Raw genomic sequence first — 26,369 nt, 5'->3', positions numbered from 1 at the left:
CGGTTACCTTGGCGGTCATAAACATGAGATTATTGAGAACCATAGATGTAGCTTGTAAGGAGCCCCAGCCAGTGCCTTTTAGTGGGTGTGATGAACCTGCGCTGGTTAATTGGCTAGAAGAGTTGTAACTTGAGGAGCATGGTGAGAACATTGGGAGCAGCAGGCCGCTATCAACCAGCTCTATGTTACCAAGCCAGGGCAGGAGGTAGGTTAGCATGATCTGCCTCCCATTGGTATGAGTGGTGGGGAACCTCTGGCTAACCTCTGGAACAAGCAGAAGGAAGGCAATACAGTGGTCACTGTGGTTTTTTCATTTTATAGGAAACTCAAACACATGCTGTACATTCAGTTTCACCATAATTGGCAGTTTGATCCTGATCCGCATATGCATTAAACTTAAACAGGGGTTGCCCCTAAGTCAAGTTAGGCTCTCTGTGTGTCTGTGGTTAGCAGAAGTGGCCATAAAAAGAGGTCTGCTTCTCTGGGGGATGAGCCAGTAGTATTTAGAAAGAAACCGAGAGAAGATGACAAGCCTGTGAAAAGCTGAACTACAGTAAACTACATTACTATTACAAGCATCAACATCTACCTGAGAATAGAGGAAGTGTGAGCTCAGGGTACATCTTTGCCAGCTGGCAGGAGAGCTGAGGTAGGGAAACACTGTACAAAGGTGGCAGTGGACCATGTGTGCCATAGAGGATACTGTTTGGCTTTTGCTCTGCGATCTTCTTAGAGTATGCAAACAACTTAGCTTCAAGAATCTGTTAAATGGAAGAGGGAGAATGTGTCCTTTAAGCTGGAACCACAGAAAACTGCATAAAAGAGCTCAGCAAACTGAGGTTTCTCACCTGCATTAGCTGCATTGAAATCTCATAGATTTCTCTGTTGGTGTCTGACGCCTTAAAGAGCACCAGATTTAGCAGCGTTACTATGTCACTTGGGTAGGTTTTGCTTGTGAAGAAACAGAGAAAAATGAGTATGAATCACTTATTTAGTGTTATCAAAGTAAGAGGCTCATGTTGCAAGATTTAACATCCACATTATGGTGTTGTTCCTAAAATGTAATTATTGCTGTTTTAGCAACACAACTTACTAAGCACGTTGTTTTAATCGACTGGAAAAATAGGAAATACTTAATACTTAACCCACACATGCCCTTTAAAACTCTGTAAAAATATTATAACTGTTTCAGAACATATGCAAAATGGGTGTGTTATGCAGCAAACAAGCGTTAGTATTGCCGAAAAAAACGTACCAACATATGATGTTTGTGAAACAGCCTATTTTTCACCCATACTATAATCCTTTCTCGATACTTAATTGAGTAGTTTAAGTGTTTAGATTGTAGCAGAAGAAGTTAAAGAAGAAGATAAAGATGAATGATAGTCCTGGAGCAACTCTGACAATAATGTTGTATGAACAACACAGTGATATCAAATACATCATTTCATGCATGTTTCAATTTCTGAGATAAAGCAAGTGAAGAATTTCAGTGCAATAGTGAGTTGTTAGTTTGAGACTTTGGCTAATTTACTTACTAAAATGGACCGTAATGCTAAATGAGAGAATTCAGTGTCAGTCCAAATTAGCCAAAGTAAATGCACTTCAAAAACCTATACAGATAAACTAATGAAGACCCAATAAAAAAAAATCACTGAAAATGCAAAATTCATCTGAGATTTTGTACCTGCAGCCACAGACTGTAGCGATGGCTTTGAAGCACCCCGAGGCGACCTGCTTTGAGCCTGTGTAGCAACGATCCACAGCCCAGTTGAATAGGTTGACCTGGTCAACATTGAGTTCCAGCAACAAGATGACAACTTCACAGCCAAGCTGATGGACCTGAGCCAGGAGCAAACACCAACACAGACTTTTTTAGATTTAATTTCTTCTTTTTTCCCCTCCCTTGTACTCCACACTTTGTATCAGTCATCAGTAAATGATTTAAGGTCTCAGTGTAGCATGGTTCTAGGAGCTCTACAAAGAAGTTGATAAATGACCAGTTAATGCAACTCCTCAAACCACATAATAAATTGTGCTAAGGAAAAATATCTAAAATAAACATGCAGGTGCTTTATCTTGTATCATAAATGGGAATAAAGTCAAAATCAGTTTATCCTGAAAGAAAACTGCCCTTCTCCAGCAAGATAATGCTGAGCAGTTGGCAAGCACTAGTGCTGGCTTTTTATAAAGCAAGCTTCAGAAAGCTATCCGAGGGGCTTCCTGGGTCAGCTCCTTGTTTAAATGCACCACAGTGGTAAAGTATTGGCTACAGACCCGCTGATCCTGGCAGGCTAGTATATTATCCAGCCACTTGTAGAGGTATCCGTCTGGAGAGAGGCCAACGTTATCAAACACAGGCCCACAGCACAGCACAGCAGACATAGCCTGTGAGAACATCAGCCAAGAATGCTCACATGTTAATGGTTTAAACAACCAAGACAAGACAACCCTATTCACTCTGCCACTGTTCTACCAACAACTCTTTCTTTTTATCTAGAAATGCGACATAACATTTAATCTCAATGTGGTCATTCAACACAGCTGAATACTAAACAATCAGATTCTTCTTACTTATTCTGAATTTGTGACTTAGTCATTTACTTAGAGTCTAATTATGATTACCTTTAGGGCACAATACTGATATCTTGTGATCTGATGATTTCTGTCGCTGTAGCGATCCAGAGGAGTGAACATGATGCTGAAAGGCCCAGCCCACTGGCTGAAGAGGATGAAGAGGTGATGCCGCAGGCTCTGCTGTGGAAACAGGAAGCGTCTGTGGTGCACTGGGTTGGAGGTGGAGATGGAGGGGATGAAAGAGCTTGTTATAGGTTTGCTCATTAAAAAAGTCTAGAGCCAGCAAAAATTATCCCGGCATCTTAAGCCCATCACAACTAAATAAAAGTGCATTTTCCCAATCTGATAATAGGTTTTTGATGTCCCCTGACAGACTATTAGCCATTCAGTGGGGACTTGTGAATGCTTGGCAACTCATGAGTCATCACCTGCCCTTTCCTGCACTGTCTTTAAGTAGAACTATTCTTGGATCCACTCCCCTTGGGCTACATCCAAATCAAGATCAATGTCAAGACTCTGGTCTTTCATGCAGTGTTCTAATGGCAGCCTAATGGAAACCTATTATACAATTCACTTTTCGCAAATGGACAGATGGATTACACCAGGTACTCATAAAAAGGAATACAGAACTTTCACATTTTCTGCTAAGTAATTTATCAGTCTGACCTATAGAGCAGTGACTGGTCTGACAAGAAAGGACTTTAAATTTAAGCTAGTTGCAGTAGTACCTGGTACGCATTGGATGAGGTTGGCCACCATGGCACTGAAGTGAGCTCGGATGTCCTTAAGGATCTCTGCATCTTTATCATTCTCAGCTTCCAGAAGCATCCGGGTCAGATCCACATATTCCAGGAAGAGAGCCCCCAGGGCGAGTGTGTCACGTTCCAATGCTCCATTTGTACTGTGGCATGAAAAAAAAAACCCCACAGAGACACCCGGTTCAGAGACATCACCAAGAAAATATTATGCAATAATGACATATTCACTTCTGTTTAAATACCTATAAACTGTAGCACTAATGGCAATTATTTGTATCAAAAACTCACTTGCATGAAACTGGGGGAGCCGTCTCTGTAATTAAGTACCTTTTTGCGATTCAGTCTTTTTTTGGGCTAACAGTGTCAACTGATACTATCACACTAACCTATCACTGATGACACCAGCATCAGCCAGGAGCTCAAATATCCTCAGCAGTTGAAGTCTCAGCAGGTCTCGTCGTTCACGCCGCTTCTTGTTCTGTAAAACATAATTAGAACATCTTTACAACCAGATTGTCTGTAAAAATAAAATGTTCTAAACTATATGAACTCTTTAGCAAATACTACATTATAGTCTAACATAGCTATAAATTCTCTCTGATTGTGCATATTTTGCATATATTATTAATTGAGTCATATATACCTCAGGTCTTCTCTCTAATGCCTCTTTCATAAGGGGATGCAGCTCCTCCACAAGCTCTCTGTGTGCATTAAAAACATAAACTCGTGATATAAATGTAAAATACAAAATGAAGTTCAGTAGCAAAAATTAAACTGCAGAATGACATTTTTCAAAAACAATTAAAAAAGCTATTAAATCTGACCTCTAGGAAACAATTTAGAAACAGCTATGTGAGGCATCAAAGTATTATTCAACTCTAATCCTCTGCTCATCTGCACTTTAAAAGCCACACAAATGCACTACCTTTAATTATTGAAAAACTATTAGATTGCACTCTCAGTTTTTCACAGGTTAATTAAAAAAAAAAAGACAAAACAGAACTGAAGATGTTTTGTGGCAATATTTAATCCATAAAGAAAATCACAAAAAAAGCATCACAGGAAAAAAAAGGAAAGTTTGTTTGCTTAGTTAAGCAGTAAATGATTAGCACCTAATATATAGATCTTTGATATACCTGAACACAAGAAAATTGGTGCGACCAAAGCCCAGAACTAATGACTCTGTCAACTCGATGCTCTCTGCCCTCATCAGTGGAACCAACTGCTTCAGAAGCCAAGCCACAGATGGGCTCCCGATAACCTGAAACATCAAACACCAACTGCTCAGTCAGACACATAAAATCTGCCACGACCACTAATTACTTAGAGCTGCATTGATATAAGTGTCTGTACACTTAAGAACACATTGACTTCATGCTCTATTCATGTGAAATAGCTGCTGTAATTTGATGCTTTGAGTTTTAAAGTCAACAAGCTCAGTATGAACACCTGATCCTGGAGAGACAAAGCGCAGAGGGAATTAATAAGGCCAGAGGACAGGGAGGCATGTACCTTGTTATCGAGGTTGACACTGCTGTCGGGTGTAGGAGCTGTGATCTCAGGTGTCGATGCTCTCAGATGGCCGGGGCTCATGATACTGGGCTTGGCCACTCCAAAGCAAAGGATCAGGTAGTTTCTCCATAGGGTTATATAGTTATCTCCACTGCCAGAGGTACTGGTCTTCTTTGCGTACACTGGATTACTGGTAAGGAAAAGGAAATATTATTAGATCCTTTATAATCTCACATTCTTTCAGTGGGGAATTTTGACTTTAAGCTCAATGAAGAACTGGAATATGGGGGCAGAAACAGAAAAGGGAAGATTAAATAGGGATGTGCAGAAAATAAAAATACAGAAGTGTTTCATGTTCCCTCCTGACCACACTGTAGTCTGAAAGGGCACTTACTTTGGGTCTACCAGGGGCATGAGCATCTGCATCCGAGTGAAGGCATAAGGCCAGGCGTAGCTGAGAGCTGTGGGGCAGTGCTTGGGAAGGTTGTCCTGTCGGAGGAGGCTGTATATGCACAGCACCCAGGGGTCCTTGACAGACTGAGCAAAGATCCACACATGTGAGGGGCTCCTAATATCATAATGACTGTTGACAAGCAATGCATTCCACTCCACGAGCCACTGCAGGTCCACGTGGTGACCAGCTGGCAGGGTGACCTGCAAACAAGCAGGTGACAGAGCAGGGTCAGAGGTCAGGGACATGCCTGAAATATATCTTAAAGCACTGCTTCTTTCTGACTGTCGACCAATGTGTAAAACTAATTTATTACAGTGTGAATAAGGCAGTAATTAGGACAACAAGACAAATACATACTATATTTAGAAAAGCTTTTTTATGTTGCATATGTTGCATGCCACTCTCATTATACTCAGAAAAATGCTTATAGCTGAAATGACAGCTGGCCAGAAGTTGCTCAGCTGTTTATTTAATTTTACATGATAATTAATGAACCTGGCTTCTGTTTTCTGCTTACTTACAAGATTATTTGCTAAACCAGATTTTACATGGGGTTAAAAATCTTGTTTTTATATTTTTATGTCAGTCAGATAGAAGCTAAAGCTCCACCAACACTTCGGTTTGTGGCTTTCATCGGGGTCATCTTAAAACATATTACAAACAGCATTTTCAAGTCGCCTGGGTAAGAGTAGAAAAAATACTAAACAACCAATAATATACATTTACACATCTGACAATGGGGCACCAACAAGAATGAACTGGATCACATGTTTTACGGCGACTCACTGTCCCTGGCAACAGAGAGTGCTCAGTGGAAAATGAAGGTGGTAACTTCCACAGCATTAGGCTGAAAAAGTGCAACCAAGTTTTGCCCTACCCAATGATGAAAAAATTCCCTCAATCCTGAAAGGTCTGCCTGACTGTCCTTTCATTACAGTTAGCCAATAAATGTGGTTTTTTTATACTGCCAGTGTTGCTGGAGCTTTAAGTTCACAGATCCTATCATCTTCTCCATACAGCTTGAGGTTGTCCCTGAAAACTCATCTCTGAAAGTCGAGCCATGTGAAATGAACACAGTGACGAAAGACAAATATTAGGAAAATGAAACACGAAGCAAATAAACAGAAACATCTCGAGGTTTACTTTGGAGCGGTGCCACAAACTGGAGGTACAAACAACTTACTGTGTCAGAGACTGCAGCGTTGACAAAGCTATCCAATATACCGGGGCTGAGCTGATCCATGATCTCTATCATTGGTTTATCATCATCCTATAGTTGGCAAAGCATACATTTTTAACCTGTACATAAAATATCTTTCTTATATTATGTTTCCTCAGCGTTCCTTCTGTGTTTTACCTCACACTGTCCAATAGTCACGAACAGACTGCGTATCTCTTTTAGGATAGCAATGGCGAGTCTGCGGGTGCTCAGCTGGCAGGAGCAGAGCAGGACGACCGCTAGTCCCTCCACAGCATGCAGCACAGTGGAGTGTGGACCTCGTTCTGAAGGCGTCTTGAGACTTGAGTTGGTCTGCGGCAGCTGTGATAAAATAAAGAAAAGCTGATTACCCAGTAGTAATATCACAATACTAAACTAGTTTATTTCTATTTCTAAAATGGGCAGTTAGTAAAAGACAACTGTGTATACCTCAGTGGTGTGCATTTTAGAGGTGTCAGACGTCTTTCCTGGTGCAGCCATGGTGAGTTTCCACTGAGTGAGGAGCTGCAGCAGTAATTTAAGGGATGTATCTAACAATCCCTGGTGGGTGTCTTGGACCTCACGCAACAGGAAGTTGGTAAATCCAAACAGGACGTCATCACGCCAGTCGGAGAAATCCAGCAGCAGACTTTGCAAGGAATTCTGTGCTATGAGTCGAAGCTCATCATCCATGTGGATTGTCAGTCTGACAAAGACAAAATAAACCAAACAAAAATAATGATAAATGAAGAATAACTTTTATGCAGATGAATGACAGGTCCTCTATGTATTGTTTCATATCAGGTTACTCACCGAGACAGGAGGTCTATGAGTTCTGGCTTAGACATCCCATCAGGCAGGATGCGAGGAATGGCAGCGACACATGTCCTGAACAAGTCGATCTTAGGTTTTCTCTCACCTCTGAAAAGGTCGCATTTCAGTTATGTTAAAAAGTCTTGTTTTCTGTGTCAAAGTGTAAATTGATCAAGTATTGAGAACAAGAGCGTTAAGTTAATGATGAGTCCAGTCCAGTCCAGTCAGCTGGGATGTGTGCAAACTTACGTGATCATGTCCTCAGGCTCTTTGTTCAACATCTGAGCATTGGTCATCATCATGCATCGGCCCACCTCCTTGTCCAGGTGTCTGAGAATGTTGTCAATAGCCTTTCGGACGTGAAAATAATACTGAGACATACCTGGGAACATGAGAGAGGAAAACCTATTGAACTACTTTAGCTCACTGGAATATTTTTAATTGAATTCCTATAATTTAAAATGCAGAAGCATGACATTTTCAGAATTCGTGACCATGGTCTGCCTCTCTCACCAATGACTTTGGCCTCTTCATCTGTTAGTGTCTTGCTCAGATATGTCTTCTTTACTCGGAGTGTGTTCCCAGAGGGCAAAGTGCAACCAGTGTTAGGCATGGGAGGCTCACCGTCCTTCTGCTGCAGTTTATCGGCTACAACCAGGAATGCTCTCAGACCAATATTCATTCTCTAAACATGACAGAAGGGTCACCTGTTAGTTATCAGTTTCCAGCATCCCATTACCAGTCTTGCAGGACCTTTACAAATGAAATTGACTGCTATACAAACGTGTACCTCAGGATTAAGACTAAAGGCTTTTGCAGGTTTCCCAACACACAGAAGGTCAAAGATAATCTCTTTCATGGCATAATCCAGTCTTTCCTGCAGAAAAATGAACATAAAATACAAATCAGTTATAAATAACCTGATTATTCTATTACGAATGGCATCTGCTAACAGTCATACAGTACAGTACAGCACACAAGTGTATTCACCTGGGCGATAAACTGGATGATTTTCACAAAGATATTGAGGGGCATGTCTCTTGGTACCACACTGCGGGATCCTTTGGGGAAAAGTGTTGTTACAATGGTGTTGAGTCGACTGAGAAATGAGACAAAGAAAGCAAGTTAATAAAAGACTTTATGCAAACATTTAACAAATTAGACAGATCATTTTAAGACATGTTTATTTTGGGCTTGATCAGCACCCAAATATCTGTCTGGACCCATCTGGAATTCCTCAAGTGGGCTTTAGCTTGTACGTAATAACATCTGCAAACAGCTGATAACCCTGCAGGCAACTGTTACTGGAAATCTTGTATTGGTTTGAGCCTAAATCTGTCTAAATCAGTTCTAAAAATATAAAAAAAAACCACAAAATGTTTTTAAAAACATTTTTTTAATCTTCCCTAAATCCGCCACTTCATCATGTTCAGAATTTGTTTTGTAATAAAATATAAAATAGGATATTTCTACGATAACAGTTATTTACTGACACTTAAAAAGAAAAGAAATGTAAATGCAAACAGTAAAGGATTTTTACCCTTGTGTCGCAGTGTTGCTCTCACACTTGATTCTGATCATGTAAACCCACAACAGTCTATAGAGGGACTCCAGTGCAACACGAGCCATTTTTGGGTCTCTACTCTGTAATGAAATAAGGTTGATCGAAGAAGTCAATGATAGATCCATCTTGAAGAAAAATAATCAGTGTAATATTGCTCACAATATCAAGTAAAAAATGTAGTTCACGCAATTATTTTTGACAATTAAAGCTGTAATATTTGGACTGACTGAGACGCAGCATCCTTTAAATAACAAATGCAGTTTTACAACTGTTAGTTACTAAGTTACATTACCTTCAGATTTGAGAGGCAGTTGTTAAGGAAGATGTGCCATCTGTTAAGGAAGAACTGTTTCTGGCTGACACACAGCAGGCACGTCACCAAAGGGTAAAATGCCTGAACAGAAGACACAAAGTGCAGCCTTGTTACAACAAATTCTCTCTTTTTTTAATTTGTAAGTTATTGACTTACAACTAAAACACTGGGATTTTCTGCATATTATATTCAAACTTGCCTATTAAGTTGTCAATTTGTGGAATAATGCATTATCTCTGAGCAACCTTTGCATAAGTGCATCTTAAACCAGCTTCCTTTTGAAGACATAATGTGGTTCCCTCTTTTTTAAAAAATGTTTTTTGCTGATGGTGCATCATTCATAAAATATAGCTTTCAGCCATTATTGTTGCCTCAGGAGAAAGTAGATGGCTGTTGTCTTTCCAGATCCATGTGAACTACCATGGTGAAATGTTTTATTGAAGACACTTAGAGGAGAAGAGACTTTAAATATGCTTACACATACTGCAGTGCTTTTAATGTGTTTTTTTAATGCTATGAAACAGCAGCCTGTCTTCCCTCATAAATGTTTTCTATTGTAGACACTAAAAAACTAAAAAAAACACACACAAAAGTGACCTTGAAAATTCACAGGCATCCAGGGAATCTGAGCATGTAACTGAAGATGTACAAAAGAGACAGGTCCAACAATCAGTGTCACTTTGTTTTGAACTAACCAGTGAGTGCTTCTTCCTGGAGGACAAGTCCAGGGTTGTGTCGTACAAGCTGTCCACAAAATTCCTCAGGCATGGTACGTTCACCTCGTTCTTCACAGCCTAAGACAAGATTACACATCACAGTATGGCACAAAAAGACAAAAACGTCTCCCCCTGAGTGATCTTCTATATATAGTGTAAAACATTTCCAATGCAGAGCCTAAAACTAATGCTATTTTGTGTGTGTTTAAAGTTATTGCTAATTTGCAACTATCACCTTTATTTGGGTTTTTACATACTGTAAATAGTACTTTCATAAGATATGCAGTGTTCACTATACACTATAGATACACTGCTACAATGAAATACACATAACAACTGGGTATTGCACACAAGAATCAGATGAGGAAGAAACTTACTGCTGCCACGGGAACCAGAATCTCAACAAAGAGGCCAGCTAAAGCATGCTTAATGTCCTTGTCTTTGACTTCCAGGAAATACTGGGCACACTCCTGTGAAAGAGAAAAAATAGTGTAAGCTGCATGAAAAAGCCAATGGGAAGCACAGTTAAAATAAAACATCAAATCTTAACAGTTCTCAGAATTTAATTCATAGTTTCTACCCAACAGAAACATTAGTATAGAAGAGTTTAATACGGCAGAGGATGAGTACAGAAGAAGTACAATATTCATATATATTCAGTTTATAATGTATTGAGGCAGAAATATTATTCAGTTACTAAAGCTATTATACCTGCATAAACTGAAAAGAGGCTTCAAAATCCTCAACGGGATACATCTTAATTCGGAAGAACTTGACCCCCATGATGAGGCTAATGGTACTCTGGACCACATAAGGATTGTGCTCTTTTTGCCGCAGCTCCTTTAGCTCAGTCATAAACTTCTTCTTCACAGCAGGAAACCTGAGAATAAAAATAGCTAAATGAGGCTCTATATTAAGACATGCTTGCACAGCTCAGTCAGACAAATCCCAAGTCAGCACTTCCATAAAGAAGCAGAGTTGTGACTCAGAAAGAATACAGTGATAATATTCAGCGTGCACACCTCCCAAAATATCAGCCCCTCATCTCACCCTCTATATGCAGACTGTGAGTCTGTGCCCCCAGATGAACTCCTCATCTAGCACCTGATCCTTTGCCCAAATTGAACCAGAGATGAGATTCTTCAGCTGGTCTAAATTTAGACGATAATTCATCATGGGAGCTCATATGAGCATTTCTTAACCTCTTCCCTGTTGGCTAGAGCTGCACTTGAAAGAAAGTGAATACAGCTGGGAGAAGAAATGCTGTATTATTTCGACAGTCAAAATCAGCAACCCTTTAAAAAAAAAAAGAGACTGCATCAACCTTTCTGAAGACGATTCATTTTAGTTTACAGCCAAATTCATTACCTCTTCCTTTGCCTGATCTTTAGAAAAGTAAATATCTCACTAATATGTCATATAAGTGTCCTTTAGAAAAGGTTATGTGGCATGCCCATCGGCAATATCTCTATTTTAAGGGCTTATTCCTTTCTTCGGTGATCTCAAAACTTCAAAATAAACAGAGACATTCATTTCCAGTCCTAGTTTGGGGTGAAGGGGATCGCTCCAGAAGTATGTCATCCCTACAGTACGTTCCAGTCTCTTAAACCAGGGAATGTTTTGCAAGAAGGCATTAGGAACAGTAACACACCAATGTGATGTGGCATGACAGCAACAGAGGAGAGGGTAGTAATTTATCATACAGTGAAAAAAAGTTAAAACACAGCCAATAGTACTGAATTATTATCACTGTTCTGTTTTTGTGCCTTACTTGGACTGGGCTAATACTCCTATGACTTCAGCATAGAGGTCTGCTACAGTGTGCATGTTGCCAGTGTTCGGACCATGATACCTGCAGGAAAACAATGCATTATACCAAAAACAGTACATTTTAGAGAGAATGAATGAAAAGTAAACTTTGTAAGGACAGATGACATCTTACCCCTCTTTGTATCTAAAGTGCTTAAAGGCTAAGTTAATGACTTCATTCACCAAACTGTCAAGGGTCGGGTAGAGCGGCATCTGATTAAGAATCAATAGAAAACATGATCATCTCAAGATGTCTGCCAAATTAAGTTTATTTTGTCAGCAGCAATAAATCAGGGAACCTGATGAAATTATAGGATAAGCTAAGTAGATTTTGTGTAGTACAGAGTTTAGTCACTTTACCTGTTTCAAAACTTCTATAAGTACAAGAGAGAAGATGAAATCAATGGCCAAATCCCGCCTTTCAAGTAGATAATCTCTCTGTTGCTCGTCACTGTTAGAGAGAAAACATGTTTGCTATAATCATAAAGCACACCTGAGCCTCACCATTCTTTTGTCTACAAGTGACTCATGCTTGCGTGCAGAAATCAATGTAATTGTTCTCACTTTTTGGATTTGGTGTTGGCTCTTGGGCGGTACTCGTGCAACTCCTCTTCTAATCCATTTTGTCGTTTGTACCAGTCAAACAAAGTGCGGAGGATGGAAGGGAGACTGTATTCAGCCAAAGAGCTCATGGAGCTTATCAACTAGGAGAGCAAGACATACATAGCGCAAATGAGCATTTGGGTTTAGCGGTCCACATACCAAAGTGAAAGATAGCCATCAGTATTTCCTTTGTTTATTTGAGCAGCAATTTCAACATCAATTCCAATAACAAACAAGCATTAATTTGCATTTCATCATGTCTCAAGCATTTTTTAAACATTTTAACAATAAATGGGCAACATGGGTTTAAGTAAAGTAAAAGCAACACTAAGAAAAGGCACCGAGTTTGAGTAGTGAACTGGTTCTTATTGGGGATACAGTACGCAGAAATACAGAGCGCCCATGGGGCTGCCTCCCTCAGTCTTGGGGGTGGGTGGGTGAGCGAAAGGAAGGAACAGGCCGGGCACACAGGAAGGGAGGAGAGTCTGGTGGGACTGGGGAACACAGTGAGCCCTTCATTCAGCACACGGCTGGAGAAGAATCCTGGCTCTGTGTGGCTGCTGAATGGCCTCGCGCAGCAGCACAGACACACCTCTGTGGCTGTGAAAGGGCCTTCTCTGAAAAGCCACAGACCTGCTCGATACACCTAGTGCTGAGGCAGTGCCAGCTGTCAAGGTAAACACTCCTGCCCATGACTAGATCTGAAAGACCTTTTGGGATGTGAGCTGGGCTTTCAACCATCAACTTTTTCAAGCTGAAGTGCATCATACTAGAGCAGTATCTATGACGTGCTTATTTTCCAATTGGGAGAGGAAACACAGTTACCTCTGTGTTGGTGTTGGATTTTGTATAGAATAAAAATATAATCTAATATGGTTATATTACAGGTAAAACAAATAGTTTATCTAGTGAGCATTTGGTCCTAGGTCCCTGTATTTCTATGCACTTACTTGGTCAAACTGAGGATCTTCTCCCCGCTGTAGTGACTTTGTTAATGGCTTTTCCTAAAAAGGCAGAAAAAATAGTCATTTTAAAACTTTATTTTTGCAATAATACAGACAAAAAAAGTTCTTTGTAGTGTGATTTAAAGAGTATAACTCCAAATCTGATGACTAAGGAGTATGAACCGGGACTGATCACAGCCCAGCTAATGAGAGGGCCATCAATCAGTCTGTTGCCTGGCTAGGAGCAGGCAGGGTCACTTACAATATTAGAGATGGGACATTTATGACAGTTCTTATTATTACAGTCTTCCATCATCTAAGATAAAAGCCTTCAAAAGGGTTTAATTCTCAGTGCACCCATCTCCTGGCAAAGTGACAGGCCCGTCGATGACTTCTTGACTCTCTAGCCATCAGGTCATAACCAGCCATCCTTTTTATGAAAAGGCTTAAAAAACATAAGCTGTTAACACAGATGGTTTAACTCTCTGAAACTCACTTCACTTCATATATACCGCACACAAATATCTACTTAAAACATTTGGGAAAACGGCAACGAAATTGTTAGCATTGTACAATTTTTGGAAAGATAAGACAACATTTTAGGTGAAGCTCCATCACACAACGCAAGCCTGATTTAAGGGCAAATTTACGTAAAACAGTCAGTAGCATCATTCTACATCTATTGTTTATTCTTGTGCAATTAAAAATGTCTTCTTTCTCTTCCTTTTTGCAACCCTGCTTTTCCAAAAACTCCCTATTGCCATGTCATCAGCCAGGCAGCACATCACAGCACTTCAGTTGCTGATTAATCCAAAAAAGCTAACTGTGTGATCTGTGTCACAGTGACATTGCGTGGGCCATAATGCTCTCTCTCTCTCTCTCTCTCTCTCTCACACACAGCTGGAACACCAGCTAAGCTCCAAGGTTTGATGAACCTTTTAGTTTTTAGACAAATGCTTGAATCTGAGACGCCCATCTGTGCTGGAATGACAGAAAAGTCAATGCTTCTAGCTCGGCATGGCTTTTAAAGATTTTACTGCCATTTGGTCCAGCCTGATTCCTCATAGGTTTAAAGCATTTTTTTCATTGATACATGTATTTTGTAACCTGTGTCTTTTTGTGCTTTACCCTAACAAATGTTGACTACAGATCAATGTCCATGATGGATTCTGATAAATGAACTCACAACAACAGTGGGAAAACTACAAGAAGAGACTAAAACAAATTACTCAGCCAGGTCTCCACTGAGAGGAAAAACCAAGAGAGACACATCCTCCCTGCAGTCCTCTGGAGGGTAACAGAATGAAACAAGGGGCTACACTCTTCCCCTATGGTAATTAACACTTCACTGCAAGCCGAAGCGGGTGACTAACAGTTTTTTGTAAATCACAGCACCTAAAACTGGAGACAGAATGTCCACAGCAGCTTCACTGATTCAAGGCAACAAGTAAACTCACAATTTATCAGACCTGCTAAAAATCACATGGAAGAGTAGCTATGTGTTTCAAATAATTAAATAACAGTATGTAAAGCAAAATGTATGATGATGATCATCAAATGGCGGTAACACTTATAAGATACTGATACACCAGTCTGACTTTCTGTCCACAGAATTATTTCTGTGAGCTGTTTTTGGCCTGAAAGGATCAGCTCCATCCTCCACTGGACTAAAAGTCTCCTGGAGATTTTATTGCCAGCTTGTGCATTCATCTAGTTTTCCAGAAATATTTAATTGCAACATAAAGACAAAGTCAGAACAGCTAGAAATGAGTTTATGGTGGGTTTCTATTGATTAAATATTAATTTTATGGTTAAAATGAATGATAAATGAATACATATTGGAAGAGAAACATAATTAGTATAGAGACGACATGTACTTTCCTGTGAAAACATGAAAATATTAACTCTAGATAAAAGCCTCGGAAGAGGACTCGCTTTACTTCAGTGAAAGTACATTTTTTGCTGTTGGACATTGATTGCACGTATCTGCAGAGACTAACTACTGATCAGCGGGGGGTGTACATGCAAAGTGAGCTACTTTTGATTGGAAGGTAATGGCACAGGTCACGTGGTGGAGGGCAGTCTTCTTCCAAATAATCGTGGTCTGACTTGGAATCACTGCAATCAGACAGGTTGACAAAGGTTTGTCAATAATTGCTAACTAATTTTGCATGTTGCAATAGATCTAAGTCAGTCTGAAGATGACTGCAACTTGTCTTTGCAATCGGGGACTCAGCTGGTTGCCAGATGACTGCATTCTGGTTACATTCTTACATAAAAAGCAGGGTGCCAAGCACCTAGACAGTTAAATCTGTCCTGGCTGTATTTGTGGGGAAATATTTGAATTTCTGCTTCAGTTCTACGAGGCTCTGTCTGGACTCTGAATGGAAGTACTTCATGTGAATTTCTTTGTATACAGATGGCAGCAGATTTTCACTTTTAATCGATTTATCACAGTTAATCACCTTATGACCACAAACTGACGGCATGAAATTTCCAATTTGACAGAACTGAGTTGTAAACTGATAGCAAAACTCCATCTTATTGGCACTTCACTGACACACAAAGATGCTTTGAGAATTGCAGTTTGCTGATAACTGTTGCACATCTGGTCCCTGTCTTCTAAGAAACCATTTCAAAGGCAGCGAAGTTGCAAATTCATTGCACATAATGACATTAATATTGGTCATGCCACAACCATTGTTTTCCTAATGTGACTATAAGATAGTAGTGCAAAAATTCCATCATATTTTTGAGACACAAAAGTGACTTCATGTTATCTGTCTGACTGACAGAACAAAAGCCAAACAAAAGCTATAACTCTTTCGATAAGGGACAATCATCTCAAGCATTACTCATTTAGCAAAATTCTTACTTAATTATTATATATTTTAAATAGTTAAATAGATAATATATTTCTCCTAATATCATTTGATTTGAAATTTCTTCAGTTCATTAGACGCTTCTGTGCTTCTGAGTACCCGGACTGTGTGTTTTTAAATTATTACTAAAACATTATTTTCTTAGAAGTAAAGCATCCTTCACCACTTGTAATTCATTACAGTCAACAAAAAATGACACAGGCCTGTCTTTCCAGCATCTTTCTGTTATAGAGATTTATAATCTGGGGTCAGAACACCCACCAGGGCTCAGGAGATGATTAACAGGATAGTAAACAAGAAAAAAAATCTAAGGGTTAATTTTTTACTCTAAACTTTTTACTTTTTGTTTATATTTAACTAATATAACACTCTTTAATGCTACATTTTTAGTTTCACATTATTATCTTATAGCCATAAGATAAACAGAATGTCAACTAATCACTACAGGACACAAAGAGCAGTAACCCTCTTCCCACTCACCAGCGGTTCAGCCATGATTATTCGGATCTTGCGCTCAGACATGGTGGTGAAGTTGGCAAACAGGCTCTTGAGGACGTACTCGCCTGGCTTGCTCTCTGGGTCAATGGTGATGGGCATCATGGCAGGGGGACCCTTCTCTCCCTGAGGACAGCAGAGTGGAGGGATGGGAGGTTTACTGTATCCGTTCCCCACGGGCGAGGCTGCGGAGGAGAAACAAAAACCACAAGATGGGAAACAGTTTCATTAAGTAAAACATTGCCAAATCGAGCACAATGAGTGGGACAGGATCAGCCACTAGAGAAAAAGAGTTCACCGAACAGGGTATTGCTGAGAAGTTTCCAAACATGGACAAAAAGTTCCCAACATGTTGAGCATTCCTCAGTAAGACTGTCCAAAGGGCACCGTCTTGCCCTGAGTCTGCTGTTTCTTTCCTCCTGCTACAGTGAGCAGAGCACATATGGAAATAAAACACCATGGCCTGCAGCTGGTGTTTTGGTTTTGTACCAAAGTCGTCACTGTCCTTTGAGGGAAACAAAAACCTTGTGCGTGTGATCATCCTTCACTCAGTGTTATGATATGGCCCACCTTTAATAACGAATGGCTTGCCTCGGGCCACTTAAACCCATGAAAAAACCCACGAGTTAATAATTTAACCTCTGTGTTGAACTCTTGTGCCTCCAGACACAAACCTGCTACATACAGTAAAGACATGCATACAAACATCTTATTAGAAGCGTGACATTTTCCTTCAGCGATAACTCTGCAATTTCTAACCAGGCCTCAGCCTCACAAACTGCCTGGGTTTGGTGTATAATAGTCAAAGGACAGAACAGAGCTAGTGCCTTACAGTGAGAACCATATTTTCGTAAACATGTGCATGCGCATGTAATAAATACGTCTGGACAGAAATCAGCAATAGTAAAGGTCAACCCAAACTGTTCATCTGTCAAAATCACAAATCACATTTTTCCTTTTTAGTTTTATTTTCACTCACTTTGTGCTGCATATTTATCCAAAGCGACACAGTCATATGGAGAGATTTCCCTGAGAGGCCAGTGCTGCTTGACAAATATTTCTTTAAATGACCTCACCAAACCATAAAAACCTGAAAAATGTTTTAATTGAGAGTACTCATATATTTTTAATGTACAATTGAAGGCTTTAACCTTTTCTTTTGCTGGAGATGTAGAATTATTACGTCTACTATTTGGCTGCATGTAAGTCTTGAAATTTAATATATTAGTCTAGTAAGGTTGTGACAAGATAAAAGACAATTAACAATATAATTTAAGGATTTCATTTGTTGTATGCCACATGAGAGAGCCAAAACAGGAAGGTTTAAGACGTTCATACAAAGTTTGATAGGTTCATCAGCGACTACAAATTGTGCTGTTACTGCTTTACTAAAAGCTATTACCTCTTTACAACTAACTTTAAATAAATTGCCAAAAACTGAATCGCAGCTTAGATTTTACACATCTGTACAAGCTGCATGCAACATAATGAGAGGAGATGAGCAAACACACAATGAGCATTTTATGAGGCACCACAAATTATGCAACACTGACAAATTGCATAAGAGAAGTTGGAGAAGCTGGTACAAGTACACAAGTTTTCTTCTCCAGGTCTTTTCAGGACATGGAGCATTCGGCTATCTCTCAAGGAATGCCCAGCATGTGTAACAACCTTTTATGGCTTTCAGAACATGCTTCCCTCATTCGTGGCGATCCACGCAGCACCTACCCAGACCCTTGATGAAGCTAATGACGCTGGCCTTGCTCCAGCACACAGCTGTCCCGTCCATAGTGGGAAAGGAGGATATGGTATCCAGGGTTGTCCTGATTTAAGACAAACGCTCGCTAGTAAAATCCACCAACTTCCATGTCTTGTGTGTCAGCTGGCTCTGTCCTTCTGGTTATAGTTTCCATGGTGCACAGAGCCAACAGCGGGTGTGTTTTAAAAAGTGGGAGTAGTGTTTGGTACGGGAGACCACACAATCTCTAGATCTCGCTCTCTCTCTTTCTCTCTGACAGCGGCTTCTGCTATGGCTTCCTCCAGCCTTGTGACCACCCGGTGCCTTCCAACAGTGAAGGTCAGGCAGGAATTTTTAGCTGAGGCACAGGACAGCGATGAGGTCCAGCATGCTATGGTGGCATAGACTGGTGACTATATTTATCCAGGAGTAAACACTATACTGACAGAGCACTCCCCCCACCCCCTATCGGTGATGCAAAACCACGAGGTACAGACAACCAGAGTGTAAACACCATTCTTGACCACAGTGACTGTTTCACTGCACTTCCCTTAAAGTCTGACAACTTCTTAAAGAAGAACTAAAGTCATTAAGGCAAAGATTTTAGGCAACGTTCCAGCAACAGACACTCTGTGATTTAACACCCCAGATTTATAAAGCAATATCTACATTTTCCCTTGACAAAATATTAAACCAGAGACGAGCTGTAAATAGGAACCAGTGTGCATATCAAGCCTGTGTCTGTTGCTCTGGCACTGTACGAAGTCTGAGACATGACATGTGACCCTGCAAACAAGGAGCTCAGGCACAGCGTGCATTACATCATCGCCATGCTGGAAACACCCTGGGCATGGTGGTACTCCCTGGAGGACAATGCAAACAGGCTGACAAGTGTCTCTCTTGCACACACACACACACACACACACACACACACACACACACACACACACACACACACACACACACACACACAAAACGTGCAGTCCACAGAGACATCCCTACTGAGTAAACAATGTCTTTAAGCGGCAGTTTGTGAACAGAGTGGCTGGATATTTAGATACCACTGACCTCTTAAACTGGACCAAAAATTCCAGTGTCAATATAGACTTCTGGGAAACTTTGTTCAACTTCTCTAAAGCTGACATTGCATTTTAAGAGATAGCAGTAAGAAAAGGAAGTTTCCAAATGTACACACTATACTATTCTTCCAGGCTGGGAAAAAAGGGACAACATCCTTAGTTACTCGACTAAAAGGAAGTGTTTATAATACTGTAACAAATTGCTGCATAGAGTAGACCATAAAGTGACAGAGCATTTCATTTACAACCCAAATTGTTAAAATATTCCACAGACACCTCCACAAAATGTGACATTTCTCCAATAAATAATTAAAACCTCTCTGGACTTGAAGAAACAGAAAGACAACATTATTATGCTAATATTTTCACTAGTTCACAGCTTTAGTCTTTCAAAAAGTGAGAGTGAGAGAGTGAATCCGAACCTCTGTGAAAAGCAGCTTAAAATGATGGTTGCAAATTATTGACCATCGGCCCTGTTTGAGCCAGCTGACATCATGCAGGAAACTACTGCCTGCTGTGAGAGAGCATTTCAGGCCAATTATATAAGCCCTGGTCAAAAAGCCCACATCTGTCTGTTTAAAGTGCACATAGAACAATTTTAGCTCCTATTAAAATACTACTTTCAGCTTCTCAAAAATAGAGCTCTTGTTGTACTGTATACTGCTACACAAAGCTAAACATTAAAGAAGAATGAATAAAGAACTTAATTCAAAATGTGAGAAGAAACTGAATAGTAGCTTTTAAAAATGTCAGAAAATAAATTGTAACTAAACATGTTTGGACCGCACCGCTCTACCCAGATCCCCACAGCTCATCTCCTGCTCTGATTGGCTGATGGAGGACTGGCCTTCAGTCACATTGAACAACAAACCTGATGCAGCTGCTCCACAATGGCAGTTCTGTCCTGCTGTTTGTTACTGTTTTATTAGTGCTGGACAAACTAACTTATCAAACCGGGTATCCAAAAATGTTTGTGATTATTAACCCTGTGCTCACACACAGACACACACACATGCTACACCAATTTGGAAGCTATTATTTTCTATATTAAACTAAAATAGATAAATAAATAAATAAATAAATATATATAAATACATATAGTTCATCAAGTCACATATTAGCAGGCACTGTGTCTCACATCTCATGAAGGAAAAAAGAACTTTTATTAGCAACACTATATCTGTTGCCATCTTGTGATACATTACATAACAGCTTGTGAGAATGGAAGCAGAGAGATGAGATTAGGGAAGAGCACAAATTTAATGAAAATGTTAAATGCTGATACAGTACAATGACTGCCTGTGCCTTTATCACTTTAGCAAAGTGACCCAGTGTGGGGATTATGCAACATCATCAGGAGATGGCTCAATGTTTAGTGTGTGGAAAGGGGCAGCTTGTTCGATGGTTTCTCTTTGCATTCAGATTAAGCTCCTAATGCAGTCTGCTTGAGACATGCAACTAGCTTGTAAACATTTAGCACTTTAGGTATTAATCAATTTAGTGTGGCGATATACAGATATAGCACACATGAATAAACTGCTAAGAAGCTAGGTTTAATGCCTGCGTTCGGCTTTTTCATTAGTTTTGCATCCATTCTGTAGGCCACCTCTCACACCTCACATAAAACAGAATAGCACCATGATGAAGCATGAAGGCATTTCATCTCACTCTGATGGTTTCACTAGAAGGCAATGAAGCTGTGAGCTTTGGACAGAAGATGCAACCAAGCTGAACCTCCAGTAATCCTATTACTGTGTCCTTGCACTTAATAAGAGCTATTCTGGCTCTGTTTATAAGTGAAATATGGCCACAATTTAAATATAATCAGATGCAGAATCACCATCCGCAAAACTTGTAACATAAGCTATTGTATAATGACTTAGCTAGTCATCCTTGAGGAACTTATGTATCTGGCTGTTGCTAAGAGACAACTAAAAAGCTGTTTTAACTGTGGTGTGCTGTTACTACAAGTACATTAAATTTGCAGCTTCTGGCATACAGAACTATCACATTTCGCTGATCTTAATTTGCACCAAGAAGCAGCATAGAGCTATAAAGTCAGGTTACTAACAGTCATTCAGCTCTGCCAGGTGAACACTACAATAACAACAAACTGGTACTCACTTCCACTCCATGACTTCAGCAAAGACTTGATGCTGATTTCAAAGAAGCCCGAGTCCTGCTGGCTTGTCATGGCTGTAGCTTCCTACCCCCTTTTCTACTTGTGGTTTCCCTCCAGTAGCAGCAACAGCAGCAGTTAGGTTGGGACCAGCAGGTATTGCCTGCTGTCACCTCTCTGTGACGCACACAATGCTGTGCTGACAAGACCCTGAGAAAACACACTAGCACTGCTATACCCCTCCTTTTGTGTCCTGTCCTTGGCTATCAGCCCTCTCTCTCCCTCCCTCTACTCTTTCTCTCTCCCTCTCTAAAGCTGTGGCAGGCAGTGGGCGGCAGTGCAAGCTCCCTTTAAATAACTGCGTGGAGGCTGAGAGTGCAGGAAGCAATCCTCTTAGGGGAGAGCAGTTAATAATAACTACTGTTTGTCTGCGTGCAAGGCCTGATAATGATGAGAGAACTGGGCATGTGCGTCTTTCAGGATGACTGAGAGAATCTGTCAGGTCACGACCACTGACAGAGGAGATGAGAAATCAGGAAGTATGACACATTACATCTGGCTGAGCGAAAAGAAAATGACTCTAACTGTTCTAACTGTAAGTGATCAGCCAGCCAATAAAATCAACTGAATGTAGAAAATAAATATGGGAAGAGGGGCCGACTCTCCCAAAAAAGAATTGTCAGCCGTATAGTGTAAAACTTCTCTTTTGCAGATAATGCAAAAATGAATACATTGGAATGTGTCCAATGTTCACACAGTCCAGTGTTGCATCTCACAGATTCTTTCAGCACTATTGCAACTATATTTAAAATCATGCAATGGACTAATGTTTACTGTTAACAGCATTACTGAAAATATATTAAATTAATTTTAATTTATATATAATTTTTTTTATACATCAGAGCTGAAAACAGTGGAGCAAAGGAATTTTTCCCCCAATATCAAGACAATTAATATACAAAAAGAAAGAGCATTATAAAAAAAAATTGCAATTTTTTGATTTTTTTTTGTATAGATGTCTACAAATCATTTTACCAAAGTAAAACTATAATACAATGCTCCTTTTTTTCATCCAATATTTACATTATTCTGGCATGTGGAAAGCACAAGCAAGTTGCCTGACCATATGGACTATAAAGACATCCTCCAATCTACCCCCTCTCAGTGCTCTCAGGATAATCCTATCAGAATTCTGCCTATCCATCAAGCGGCAGCCACTTGCACTTGATTACGTAATACACTCTGTGATGGAGAAGCCACCACTGGCCGTGGCAGTGTTTGGTAAACACACATTTCAGAGGCTCAGGTGTCCTGGATATACCCAACCCAGTAGTTGGGTATACTGAATACACCAAGCAGGACATTCCTGCTTGGTGTACTGAAGCGTTCCACACATTGTGTTACTCTACAATCAATCCCTCCCGCAGCAGTTTTATGTCATGACATAAATAAACAAGTGAGTGAAAAGATGCTGTTGACTTCATTTATGAGGGTTGTTAAATCTCCTTACACACTTGTTTATAGTTACAAAAGAGTCATAAAGCAATAATCTATGGTATCTATATTACAAGGGGAAGGGTTTTTCTGACTTCTTTTATTTACAGTTGGTCTTTTTTAAGACAGTAATGTCAAAACATTAAATATCAAATGTTTAAACTAAACTGAAGTTTACAAGCTTTTAGATAAGTTCATCTAAATAATTTGTTAATAGGTAAATACTCACATGTTGCTTGTATCATGGCCCTCTCAGCAAACATCTCCTCAATTCAATTCAACAAGTAACTATTTAAGCCGAGCACTATTTTTAACAGGAGAATTCATTATGTTCTCTAATCAGACTTGACTATACATGGTCAATTCCTGCCAATTCTGATTTTTAAAAAGCATAATTTCTTAAGAAGAGTTTTTAAAACATATTTAGCTGGTCAGCTTGACTGGAATCTTTGAAATGCAAAGACTTATTCAATTCCATCATTTTTTAGCAAGGCTGCGGAACACTGAGAAGTCAAAGTAAAGGAAGAATGATGGAGAAAGAAAGAAACGAAAGAAAGAAAACGTGGGAAATACCAACCACTTTCAGGCCTGTGTTACACATTTCGGGGTTACCTTAAAACCTTTTAGGGTCCTACAGTAGTTTAAATATATATATATATATATATCAATACAAAAAACACTGTTTATTCAATGAAGTGCATTTGTGTCAGCAAGTAGTTGATGCAGATTTATCAGCTGCAAGTTAATGAAGTGGATCACCTCTTTCACCAGTTTCCACAAGTGCTCTATTGAATTGAGATTTGGTGACTGTGGAGGACAGTGAACTCGTTGTTATCAAGAAATTAGTTGGACATGATTTGAGCTTTATGATGTGGCACATTATCCTGCTGGAAGATGGGCACACTGTGGACATAAAGGAATGGCCACGATCAACAACAGCACTCAGGTAGACTGTGGTGTCTAAGCAGTGATCAGTGTGCTGAGAAAACTACTGTTACTGTTGTTTTCCTATCAGTTTGAAGCGGTCTGGTCATTCTCCTCCAACTTCTGACATCAACAAGATAATCTCACCCAGACAACTGCCGCACCCTGGATATTTTCACTTTTTTGAATCACTCTCCGAAACCCTAGAGTTGGCTGTACTGGAAAATCCCAGTAGTTCATCTGTTTCTGAAACACTCTGAAAACATGTCACAGTCACAGTTCTTCCCTGTCCTGATGCTCAGTTTGATACTCTTAACCATATCTACATGCGTAATTGCTACAACGTGATTCATTAGATATCTGAATTAACAAAAATTGGAAAAAATATGTTATGTTATGTTATGTTATTGCATTGCATTGCATTGCATTGCATCAGCCAAACATGTTTATCATGAAAAGACCTTGTGTTACTTTGAAGAAACTTTCTTTACCCTGTTTGTGGCATAACAATGTGTCTGGATAACTAGGGGCAACTGATGCCAAACGTAGATATAAAGCAGTGGCAGTTTGCTGGCACACTGGCTAGAATCAGCGAGACTTCTCAAGAAGGAAAGCTGCCTGAGAATAATCTTGTAAATGCCAGTTATAGTTTTATCATTTTCAGTGGCAACTTCTCCACAAATCATGTTCACTAACAAAACACCCAAACAGAGGATGAATAAATAAGAAAAGTATTGCTGGTTATAAAAAACCCCCAATGTAAGCATCTTTCCTTCTTTAGGCTTTAAGTGGGCACAGCCTTTAACACATTAAGCACTTATTATAGGCATTATCAAGCTCTGATGAAGGTGAGGAATGTGAAATATGTCTGTCTAGTTCAGCCATTTTTATGGTTATCAACTTCAAACCCTTTACTGCCTCCCACACTCGCTCAGTGCACCCGGTGCCCCTAGCTTCTTCATCTTCTTTTGTCTCTCTCAAACATTCTTTAGTGTCCCGTTTATTTGAAGTCATCTTGTTTCTCTGTTGATTAATTTACTTAAGAAATAAGATCCATAAAAACTGAAAAGGTCAGCTAATTCATCATCCTACATAATATAAAAAATTATGTGATGTACACGCTCTAAGTCCATTACAAACAAGTCACTGGATTCCTGTGTAACTATGAGAAATACAACGAGGAGGTGAGGAATTTCACAAAGTGGGGGCATGAGTGGCTGAAACACTGGTATTGGTTGCTCACCAGATATTTCCAAAACCACATTTTACACAGATTACTGAGGAAATCACTACAACTTGACTGTGTCAAAGCAGCACCTACTTTCAAGAATAGTTGGCCTCTTCCTATGACGCATCTTTTTAAACTTCCCCCTGAAGTCCTTGGGTGGGAATGGATCCAAAGGTAAGCTGGCAATGCGCCCCAGAGCAATCTCATCCAGTCCCTCAGAGCAATCTGTCTCACTTTTGGCCATTTCTCTCACGACACTCTCTCCTAAAGACATGTTGGATGGCAGGAAGCCCAACACTACTTCTTTCATTCTTCTAAAAGAGTCATTTGAAGGAATGCCAGGTTTTCCACTCTTTTTGTAGAACAATTTTTAATTTCTTCTCCTCCCTTTCCCTCGTTAGTAACGTAGTTCTTCGTCCTTGCTGGACACTAATTTTCTGCCGCGCAGAGATGCTTCAAGTGCTGTCGGCTTCAGTCTACTAATGTGTTTCAACTACAGTACTTGTCAGGGCAGTTCAGCAACTTACAGTAACATTCATGAATTGGGCAGGTGTTGAATTACTTAGACAGCTCCTCCTTCATTCAGCAAAAAAGGCAGGAGGCTGAGAAGAGAGGGGCAAAGTTATAACTAAAGAGGGCGGGAGGGGATAGAGAGGCTGCTCTGACAGCCACAGCATCCCTGCCTACTGTATGCCCATGAGGCAGCGCTGAATAAATATCCTGTATTTGTCTAAACAGGCATCTCTTGCCCCTGGAAGCAATAATTAGATAGAAACTAATTCCTTAAATGATCGTGAATCCCTACGAGAATGCTGAAAAGTGTGCGTTAAATGTTGTGTGACAACTTCTTTGTTTGTTCTGTGTTTGACAAACAAATAGATCTTCCAGTTGCTTCACAGAACAGGTTCCGTTAGTTCAGTACATGATCGGTGACTCTGCGTTAGGCCATTCTTATACTCTAGTTAGTCTTCTTCAAGGACTGAAGCGAACACTAACTGGACACACCTATCACATGAACCAGTTTTTCCTAGTCTGACCTACATCCGTAACACAAACACCCTGTGTATGTACGTGACATAAAGGCGTTTTCTGTTTTAGGAAGAAACAGCAGAACAACTAGCCTATACTTTATGTACCTCTTGTATGCAT

General features: G+C 39.9%; 1 protein-coding gene across 5 annotated transcripts in view; it reads right to left on the bottom strand.

The window, feature by feature from the left end:
* Positions 1-25,591, bottom strand: part of frya (furry homolog a (Drosophila)) — a 41,314-nt gene extending 15,723 nt beyond the window's left edge. For 2 of the 5 annotated variants that reach the window (XM_086262057.1, XM_086262058.1), the window contains exons 1-32: positions 25,314-25,591; positions 16,624-16,823; positions 13,268-13,321; positions 12,279-12,418; positions 12,075-12,165; positions 11,848-11,927; positions 11,677-11,757; positions 10,617-10,785; positions 10,283-10,375; positions 9,885-9,983; positions 9,169-9,270; positions 8,853-8,956; positions 8,303-8,411; positions 8,103-8,189; positions 7,826-7,997; positions 7,562-7,694; positions 7,313-7,420; positions 6,950-7,205; positions 6,659-6,841; positions 6,485-6,571; positions 5,242-5,501; positions 4,848-5,037; positions 4,472-4,596; positions 3,979-4,036; positions 3,722-3,813; positions 3,306-3,478; positions 2,626-2,786; positions 2,278-2,388; positions 1,688-1,842; positions 849-951; positions 590-761; positions 8-264 (exon numbers count right to left, since the gene is read on the bottom strand). In XM_086262057.1, the coding sequence (XP_086118183.1) occupies positions 8-264; positions 590-761; positions 849-951; positions 1,688-1,842; positions 2,278-2,388; positions 2,626-2,786; positions 3,306-3,478; positions 3,722-3,813; positions 3,979-4,036; positions 4,472-4,596; positions 4,848-5,037; positions 5,242-5,501; positions 6,485-6,571; positions 6,659-6,841; positions 6,950-7,205; positions 7,313-7,420; positions 7,562-7,694; positions 7,826-7,997; positions 8,103-8,189; positions 8,303-8,411; positions 8,853-8,956; positions 9,169-9,270; positions 9,885-9,983; positions 10,283-10,375; positions 10,617-10,785; positions 11,677-11,757; positions 11,848-11,927; positions 12,075-12,165; positions 12,279-12,418; positions 13,268-13,321; positions 16,624-16,823; positions 25,314-25,530 (4,422 nt within the window). In that variant the 5' untranslated portion in view covers positions 25,531-25,591. Of the gene's footprint in view, positions 1-7; positions 265-589; positions 762-848; positions 952-1,687; positions 1,843-2,277; positions 2,389-2,625; positions 2,787-3,305; positions 3,479-3,721; positions 3,814-3,978; positions 4,037-4,471; positions 4,597-4,847; positions 5,038-5,241; positions 5,502-6,484; positions 6,572-6,658; positions 6,842-6,949; positions 7,206-7,312; positions 7,421-7,561; positions 7,695-7,825; positions 7,998-8,102; positions 8,190-8,302; positions 8,412-8,852; positions 8,957-9,168; positions 9,271-9,884; positions 9,984-10,282; positions 10,376-10,616; positions 10,786-11,676; positions 11,758-11,847; positions 11,928-12,074; positions 12,166-12,278; positions 12,419-13,267; positions 13,322-16,623; positions 16,824-18,366; positions 18,526-21,579; positions 21,845-25,313 lie in introns of those variants that run through there. The other 3 variants (XM_086262059.1, XM_086262061.1, XM_086262060.1) reach the window with 2 other exon arrangements.
* Positions 25,592-26,369: the final 778 nt, after the last annotated feature.

The sequence above is a fragment of the Aulonocara sp. 'chitande type north' Nkhata Bay genome, linkage group LG14 (assembly GCF_057382095.1).
Source record: "Aulonocara sp. 'chitande type north' Nkhata Bay isolate Kocher_YH1m ecotype deep benthic linkage group LG14, A_spYH_male_GT1.1, whole genome shotgun sequence".
Taxonomy (NCBI): Eukaryota; Metazoa; Chordata; class Actinopteri; order Cichliformes; family Cichlidae; genus Aulonocara; species Aulonocara sp. 'chitande type north' Nkhata Bay.
This window is presented reverse-complemented; position numbering and strand designations above follow the sequence as displayed.